The sequence below is a fragment of the Rhinoraja longicauda genome, chromosome 12 (assembly GCF_053455715.1).
Source record: "Rhinoraja longicauda isolate Sanriku21f chromosome 12, sRhiLon1.1, whole genome shotgun sequence".
In the NCBI taxonomy this organism is placed as follows: Eukaryota; Metazoa; Chordata; class Chondrichthyes; order Rajiformes; family Arhynchobatidae; genus Rhinoraja; species Rhinoraja longicauda.
Genome location: NC_135964.1, coordinates 38320361 through 38329780, shown reverse-complemented (window position 1 = coordinate 38329780; position 9420 = coordinate 38320361). Strand labels below are relative to the sequence as shown.

The following is a 9420-nucleotide window of genomic DNA, read 5'->3' as shown; positions in this document are numbered from 1 at the left end:
ATTTGGAATGATTCTGTAGGCGTTTGGCATGCTCTCGTTGTATGGATTTGAGGGTTTTTTATAAATCATTCTCCACGCTGTTTATGCACTTTGAGTGGTCAGCAGCTAGAGATACCCAGGTTTTGAACATGTCCTTGAGCATTTCCTTCTATCCACATAGTTATATTCTCCTTTGACAAAACTCAGAATTGAATGTCCATTTTAGAACTCGTTTTTTAAATATATAATTGACAGTATGATGCCCAGCAGCTAACTGGATGTACACATCCTTAGCAATTAATAAAAGGACCACGACAACTCCAAATCTTTGTTGAAACTTCTTTTTATACAAAATGAAACCACAAATAATTGGACTAACATTTCCAAATTTAAGGCAGAAATGTTGCCATTACGTAGCAGGTCAGTCTACAAAATTCAGAATGGAATTAGAGCAAACTTGGAAAACAACTTACAGAACAATGCCAAAAACAAAGAGAACAAAAAATATATACACCTCAAAAGCAGCTTGCAACCGTAAATAGAAACATGAATGAACTTCACACGTTCGTTAACTTTGTAAAGTTTTATATAAATTGCTAATAGATGATTTGCTTCCAGGGAAATTCAAACATTTATTAGTTATGTGAAACAGTCTCACCATTTTATCCTAATTACAAATCTATTAAAAATTAATCTGACATTTATTACTATTTAACAACTATAAGAGCGATTACAAAGGAACTTTGCTCAAGAATTTTGCTTGGAATCACAAGATAAATTAACAGTGCCTCAGTCCTGAGCAGATAATCATAATCAGCAATCACAAACATAAAACATTTTCTTTCATTTACAAAAACAAAGGCAATGTGCTGGTTAATTAAATCTTTTTAAAAAGAGATTTTCAATAGTAAAAACCTTCCTTCAACCACGACAATTCTTGTCAACGAATAAACTTTCTAACATCCATTGTTACATAGTCCCAGACAGAAAACCTCAATACCTCCGAGTACTTGCAGCTTCCACTTTTCCACAAGGAATTGTTTCACAGTCACTTGTGCCAGATTTTTTTCAGTGATCCAAACATCAGTGCTTTGTGTTCCCAGTACAGGTGAAGCTCAGCCAAAAAGAGTGGCTGTGGTTCCGTTAATATTGATACCGTAACAGTGTTGTAAAGAACTCAATGTCAGCGCTCCTTTCAAAAAGCTCCAGTCAAATCAAAGATTCTATTGGATAATTTCAACTTGTTCAGAAGCATTTGTTCAGCAGTAACATTATGATACTGCATCTGCAAATTCAACAGTGCAATTAATATCATGTTAAAACATGACAGTCCAACATATTTGATTTTATGATACTTCATAACATTTTCATCTATAATACATAAACTAAAAATGGTACAACTGGTGATGTAAATGGTGATTGGACCCAAAAATAACCCACGCTCAAATACTTTCTCTGCTTTTTTATTTCCTGGTAGAAGGCTTTTTTATTTCCTGGTAGAAGGCTTTTATAATCAGAGAATTGCAGTCTTTCACTTGGGTAGAGCATCTCACCTTAAAAAAAAAATCATAAAAGGATTGCTATCGGCCCCCATCTTTGTTGTAATATCCCCTTTATACTTAAGGAAATGACAAGTGGACTTGTATTTCCAATTCACTTGTCCATTTCACCCCAGCATTAGCTTAAAAATGCAAGTGCATGTGGACTAGGTGGGCCGAAGGCCCCGTTTCCGTGTTGTATCTCCCTTTCTCTGATCAAACAAAAACAAATTAATTGATCTCCATCGCATTGATGTTTTCAGAAGTTAGTGGTAGAAACTGCCATAACTGCTTGTGTCCCACTCTTCATAGCATTTCAACATAAAGTAATTGTTTGATTCTCAAAGATATGATATTGAAGGGGGGAAATCGAGGATATGGACCTTGTGCAGGCAGATGGGATGTGTTTAGATTAACACATGGTGGGCCACATGGACTGTTCTTGGGCTGTTCTTATTCCATGTTTTATGAGATTGCTTTAAACATACAAATTTTGTCAAGGAAAATAAAGAGCAAATATTGCAAAATTATTCTGCATATTTGTGTAATTTAGAAGCTAGACTTTTCTGTATAACTACTTTATGTAATTTTATAAAGAGTGCTTACATGGACACCGCAATCCCAGACTACAGCCATGTCTTAGTTCCAACGCAAATAATTTACCGCATAACACATTTGTTAACCTCCGAGATCTCTGTCGCAGTTGCCACAGGTAGAAAATATTCTATTCCCCCATTGTTTCCACTACTAAAATATCCTGTGCGGCTGGAGGGGGCGTGGCTGCGTTCTGCAGCTGCGGCTCACCGGCAGTCTCTTTTTTTTGTTTTTGTCTTTGTTATCGTTTAAATGTTTCTTTTGATTTATTTTTAACTCTGTATATGTGGGGGGTGGTGGGGGGGTGGGGGAAACCTTTATTTCTAATCTCCTCCTCAACGGAGATGCGACCTTTGCCGTGTTGTGTCTCCGTTCGTGCTACGGCCTAACACCGTGGAGTTGGCGGCCTCCAGCTGGGATTGACCTTGAAGACTCCGGTCGCAGGGCCTGGACTTACCATCTCGGAGGCTTCGGCCGTGGGCCCTGCAGACCGCAACATCGGGAGCTCGCAGGTCCCTGGCTGGCGACCGGCTTTCGGGAGCTCCAGCCGTAGCAGCTTCGACCACCCCGAAGCGCGAGGTTTGATTGACCCGCTCGCAGGACCTCCATCGCCCTGCATGGCCTGGCCGCGGCACTTTCCATCGCCCGGTGGGGGCTCAGGACCTTCATCGGCCTGCTCGGCTCGGCCCTGGGACTTTCCATCGCCCGGTGGGGGCTTCAAAAGTCGGGAGCCTCGATCGCCTCGTGGCACCACGGGAGAAGAATGAGGAGGAGATAAGACTTTTCTTTGCCTTCCATCACAGTGAGGGTGTGCCTGGAGCAATCACTGTGATGGCTGTTTGTGTTAAAAATTGTAATTGTGTGTCTTGTGTTCTTTATTGTCTACTGCCGGAACCTGACGTGAGAGGACGCTGGCGCTATTTGTTCGCCGCTTCTCCGTCAGGATAGTTTGTCTGTTTGTTTTTATGTCTTGACTGTTTTTGTAAAGCGTCTTTGAGCATTTGGAAAAGCGCTATAAAAAATAAATGTTTATTATTATTATTATCAATGTTATTATTAGCTGTTTCCAAAAGCTACAACAAAACTTCTGTTCAGGGACCTACCTTTTCCATGGTTGACATGGTTTCATTGCCGTAATAATGTAAAGTGCCATTACGATTCTTAGCATCATATTTGAAGCCAGCTATGTGAACTTCATCACACATGGTAAGTGCCATCGATAATGCAATGATCCCAGTTGTTGGATATTGAGGTGGCTGCCAGAAACAATAAATCAAATCAAATAAGTATCTTAGTAGAATCGATAGAAAGCATGACCCTTACCATAGAATAATGTTTTAAACATAAAACGGATAAAATATTTGCTTGAGCAAGATGAAACCAAACTTCAGAAGCAGAGCAGAAAGCACAGCCACGTTAATACAATACATTTAACACTGCCACATGGGAATGAATTTCTAGGCATTTGAAGGAGCAAAATGGATTTTTGATCCAATACTGCTTTGGATTATCATGGCCCGAACAACAAAGCTGCTCCCTACAGAGCCAACTTTAATATTGACAAAACTGACCAGCAAACAAATTATGTTTTCCTCTTGGGGGTTCTTAAAGTTTCATTAATTAAGCAACATGCTCAAAGTTGAGGTTCATGCACAAACAAAACCGATTTAACATTGGGAGGGTGGATATTCTTTTGAGGAAGGGAAGCCATTTCATTTGGCAATGCTGTGAAATTGGCATTCCTGTTACCAGAGGCTGTGCCAGGGAAATAGCTGTAAATGTATAATTAATGTTATATTCACCCACCTTTGTATTCAATCATCATTTTTTTTTTTAATCTACTTTACACAAGGGAAATAATGACCTTTTGAAGTAATTAGTTTCCAACATTTGACAGTGCTCAGAACGTCCAACTTTAATAATTTACTACAGACATTCCAATCTCACTAGTATTTTATGCAGAATAAAAGGAGTTAGGAAGGAAAACAAAGCAAAGATATCAGCCTACCTTTGGCCATGCAACAGTTTTCGGAAGATCCAGCAACTCAAAAGCTGCTTTCTGGACAACAGAAGGGTTTAGTACCCTAACTTGAGCTTTCTTGTAAATAAGTTCCAAGGGTGGTTTCTTCCAGAAGCCTCGCAAGGACTGTAATCAAAATCACAAAGTGTACACATCTTAAATTTGCATTACAGCGTTCAATTCATTCACCTTAAATAAGTGACAAAGTCAACTTTTTTGTTATCAGTGAATCCTTCAACATCTGTGCAAGGGGCAGATTCATTTATTCTCTATCTAACGGGTGGCACAGCGGTAGAGTTGCTGCCTTGTAGCGCCAGCAACCCAGGATCGATCCCACCTGCGGGCGCTGTTTGTACGGAGTTTTTACAATCTCCCTGTGATCGTGTGGGTTTCCTCCAGGTGTTGTAGTGTCCTCCCACATTCCAAAAACGTACATGTTGGTAGGTTAATTGAACCCAGTGTGCTGGATAGAACTAGTGCATGGGTGATCATTGGTTGGCACAGACTCAATGGGCTGAAGGGCTATATCTCTAAACTAAACAAACCACATTTTCAACAAGCAACTCCAAAAGATAGATTTTAAAAGTCACTCAATGCTGTGTACAGTCTACATTTTTATATGAATTGCTGAGCAGTTGTTCATAGCACCAAAATTGTGGATTGGTATCTATTCTCAGTGAGTATTCCGCAAATGATCCGAAAATGCTGGAGTAACTCAGCGGGTCAGACAGCATCTCTAGAGAAAATGGACAGATGACCTTTTGGGTCAGGACCCTTCTTCAGACATTCAAAGAATGATCAGAGGGTGATGGGGACTGGGATTCAATTTGTCAGAAGAGTTTTGAATTACTTTAAGGCAGAGGCATGCAGGAACCCAGCCAGATGTTTAGGAAATCACGAGACAATCAAAAGAGCCAAAAATGGATAAGATCGGGGAAATCACATTAGACAAATTTGCTAGTTCATTGAGGATGTTAAAAACTAGACGGATAATGGGATAAAGGGAAACAGATGTACTATACTGAGAGTTCCAGCAGGTGGCACGATGGCACAGCAGCAGAGTTGCTGCCTTACAGCGCCGGAGACCCAGGTTCGATCCTGACTACGGGTGCTGTCTGTACGGAGTTTGTACGTTCTCTCCATGACCGCATGGGTTTCCTCCCACACTCCAAAGATGTGCAGGTTGTAGGTTAATTGGCTTGTCCCTGGTGTGTGTAGGATAGTGTTAATGTGCCAGGATCGCTGGTCGGTGCGGACTCGGTGGGCCGAAAGACCCGTTTCCGCGCAGTATAACAGTATAACAGAACTTTATTGTCATTCGGTATAAATACCGAACAAAATTTCAACAGTCACAAAACACAGCAAAAAAAGAAAAGAACACAGGACACACGACCCCAACACAAACATCCATCACAGTGACTCCAAACACCCCCTCACTGTGATGGAAGGCAACAAAACTTCCACTCTCTTCCCCCCGCACCCACGGACAGGCAGCACGACCCCTGCCGAGGCGACCGACCCGCACAGCCCCCGCATGGGGTGAATGGGAGAATGGGTAACTAACAGTAAATAGTGGGCATAACTGGGTTATTATCAGAATGACAATCAGTAACGGATGGGCTACTAGAGATCAATGCTAGACCCTCCAATATTTATCATCTATATTAATGAGTTGAGTGATTAATATTATATTAATTATATTAATGAGTTCAGTGAATGGAACGAGTGTATCATAGTCAAATCTGGTAATGATGGAAAGATGGGTTAGCGTAGTGAGCAAGAAGTTGGCAGATGCTGAACAAAAGGAGGTAACTTGAGGAAGGCTGAGAACACAAGACTATAAACCGCGATGCTAAAGGCATCTAGGGGACTCAAAATATAAAGTTAGCATGCAGTAAAAGCAAGTCACTATGCGCTTTAACGGAAAGTGCTGGAGGAACTCTGTGGGTCAGGGAGGGAATTGACAGGTGATGTTAGGGTTGGGACCCTTCAGCATCCACACATGCTGCATGACCTGCACTTTTCTGATGAAGATTCTGAAGGGGACTGATGAGATGGATGCTGAAGAGGATGTTTTCCTTCTGCAGTATCTAAGACAAAGCAGCATTGTTTCAAAGTAGTGCTACCAATTTCAGACAGAGGCGAGACGGAATTTGTTGTTTGAAAATCACAATCTTTCGAGTTCTTTACCCCAGAGAACTGTGGAGGTGGAGTCACTGTATACATCCAAAGCAGAGTCTGACAGACATTTAAACAACAAGGGAGACGAGGAGTACAGAATGGGAAAGCAATGCAATTGAGCTGGAAAGCACTGCTGAAGGATGGTGCAGTCAACTCTGCTGACGGCTGGAAGATTGGATTAATATAAAGGAGAGATGGAGAAAATGTTGTGAACACAGTGCAACAAATAGAAAACAACATGAAGGTGCTACAATTAGGGTCATTGCACCATCAGGATAGGTAGTAATAGGTTAGTCCCATGAGAAATGATCACAGCTCTTGGAATCATATCATATCATATCATATCATATCATATCATATCATATATATACAGCCGGAAACAGGCCTTTTCGGCCCTCCAAGTCCGTGCCGCCCAGCGATCCCCATACATTAACACTATCCTACACCCACTAGGGACAATTTTTACATTACCCAGCCAATTAACCTACATACCTGTACGTCTTTGGAGTGTGGGAGGAAACCGAAGATCTCGGAGAAAACCCAGGCAGGTCACGGGGAGAACGTACAAACTCCTTACAGTGCAGCACCCGTAGTCAGGATCGAACCTGAGTCTCCGGCGCTGCATTCGCTGTAAAGCAGCAACTCTACCGCTGCGCTACCGTGCCGCCCTTAGTTGTAGAGAGAGGTTGTAGAGGTGGAAGCTTGTATTGAAGAGCATGAAATCCATGACATCTACATCAAGCAGTAGGCACCCATTCATAGTAATCACATCTTCCAGCCTGGAAGATATAAGCTCTCATCTAGACTCTTCTAAAATGTTGTCTGCGACTCTCCCTATTCAAATTTTGGAATGATATGGTAGGATGATTTTAGCAGTTCTTAAAAGGAATGGGGAAAGTAATTAAGGACCATTCACAACATCACCACAGTGGTCAAGAACTCTGGGTGGTGGGGGATTACAAGAAGGAAAAAAAACAGTTCACGTGGCAACAAGGTCCGAAGTTAAAAAAGGGCATCATATTAATGCAAGAAAAATCTGAGTTATGTGTGTCACAGTATTTAAAACCCAATACTATGTTCATGCGAATAAGTAAGTGGCCCCTATGATGGAAACCAGTTGGATCAGTTACAATTTCAGCAAACTCACCACTCTCTTCTTTAAGAGCACTTCTTTTAACCATCGCAAATCTGCAGTCTTAAAGGGGACAAAAATCATTGTAGTGTTGTTGTCATGATGGCTACGATCGATAGAAATAGATTCTGGGTAACACAATCGAAATGTTGTTTTATTCCCAACATCATTTTCGTATCCAAACACAGGGCCACTGTTTAATCTTAAATGAATCAGAAAAGGAGCAATGAGGCAAATTAATAACAGTATCAATTGTTCAAAATCATCTCTCCCATGCTGAAGTCCCCTTGCCCTTTACACATTCTAAAGACCGGTAAATAAACTGAAGATTTCTTCAATGAGAATCAATAATATGGCTGATGCACAGCATTTAATTTTAAAAAAAGTCAGCATGAACAATAAGCGGAGCATATCTTCAAAGTGTTACCTTACATTCCAAAACTTAGTTCAGATCTCATTTCCTACAAGTAAAAATATCATGCTGTACATCTTGTCTATTAGTTTTCAGGTTACCATTTTGTATGGCTACATGTCAATTACTAATGACTACTGCAAACCACCTTGCAGATAAGTTACAAAACAACTTTCATAATTAGCTCATTCCAGCATCCTCTATTGAGCGCCCTCAATTAAAAATGAATTACATCTACATCATACACAATTCTTAGGTTAAGAATGGCTACATTGTTCCCCTTAATCTTCGACTTATCTGACAATGATTTTACTCAATAAATATTCATTCTTGAAGGCGAATGGTACTTTTCTCTCTGATTAAGTCTCCAGTACCCAGTGTACACTGTAGATGCAGCATCACAAATTGTATCATGCAAACCATCACCATTGGTTTGCATCCAATGGCTTCTAAGCACATCAAACATTGCTATATAATTTGACATGGCTACTGTGTTCAGATATGTTCCTGATCATTTCTCATATACAGGATTATTATGCAGCATGTAGAATGATTGCACCATGGGATATATCTACCTCATATCTTTTGCTCAATTATACAAACTTCTCAAACCAGTGTGGCTACAACCTTGATATTGTCCACAACCCTCACACGTGTTTATATGCCAAAATTGCTATATCTACTTTGGGACAATACTCACCTTCATTTCAATTCTTGCAATATACTAAAATCCAAATGTGTCTCCATCACTAATGATTAATGATGCAGTGGAAAAGGCAGTTCAAAAAGAGCGCCAAGAGGACGCTAGTAGTCAGTTTGAAAAGTCCGGGAGCAGAGCAAGGACGCCCGTTGGCTGAGAAGAAAAGTAAGTGTTAATTGCAGTGGAAAAGGCAGATTAATAAGAGCGCATAACTCCAAGCTGGTCAGGAAGGCAGCAGAGAAGTGAGATTGGTTGATCAATTAAAGCAGACGATTGGTAAATTGGCCATATAAGTAATTTAGTGACTGATATAAGCAAGGCTTGCACAAGGGGTGCAGCCCTGTTGAGGGAAGTAGAGTGCCCGGTGAGAAGAGTGCCCGGTGAGAAGAGTGCCCGGTGAGAAGAGTGCCCGGTGAGAAGAGTGCCCGGTGAGAAGAGTGCCCGGTGAGAAGAGTGCCCGGTGAGAAGAGTGCCCGGTGAGAAGAGTGCCCGGTGAGAAGAGTGCCCGGTGAGAAGAGTGCCCGGTGAGAAGAGTGCCCGGTGAGAAGAGTGCCCGGTGAGAAGAGTGCCCGGTGAGAAGAGTGCCCGGTGAGAAGAGTGCCCCGTGAGAAGAGTGCCCCGTGAGAAGAGTGCCCCGTGAGAAGAGTGCCCCGTGAGAAGAGTGCCCGGTGAGAAGAGTGCCCGGTGAGAAGAGTGCCCGGTGAGAAGAGTGCCCGGTGAGAAGAGTGCCCGGTGAGAAGAGTGCCCGGTGAGAAGAGTGCCCGGTGAGAAGAGTGCCCGGTGAGAAGAGTGCCCGGTGAGAAGAGTGCCCGGTGAGAAGAGTGCCCGGTGAGAAGAGTGCCCGGTGAGAAGAGTGCCCGGTGA

At 42.0% G+C, this 9420-nt stretch overlaps 1 protein-coding gene across 9 annotated transcripts in view; it reads right to left on the bottom strand.

Moving 5' to 3' along the window:
- Positions 1–327: 327 nt before the first annotated feature.
- LOC144598934 (type 2 lactosamine alpha-2,3-sialyltransferase-like) overlaps positions 328–9420 on the bottom strand; it is a 55704-nt gene continuing 46611 nt past the window's right edge. For 7 of the 9 annotated variants that reach the window (XM_078409560.1, XM_078409563.1, XM_078409565.1 and 4 more), the window contains 4 exons: positions 7460–7646; positions 4120–4257; positions 3215–3367; positions 2394–3123 (listed from right to left, as the gene is read on the bottom strand). In XM_078409560.1, the coding sequence (XP_078265686.1) occupies positions 2956–3123; positions 3215–3367; positions 4120–4257; positions 7460–7646 (646 nt within the window). In that variant the 3' untranslated portion in view covers positions 2394–2955. Of the gene's footprint in view, positions 1265–2393; positions 3124–3214; positions 3368–4119; positions 4258–7459; positions 7647–9420 lie in introns of those variants that run through there. The other 2 variants (XM_078409559.1, XM_078409564.1) reach the window with 2 other exon arrangements.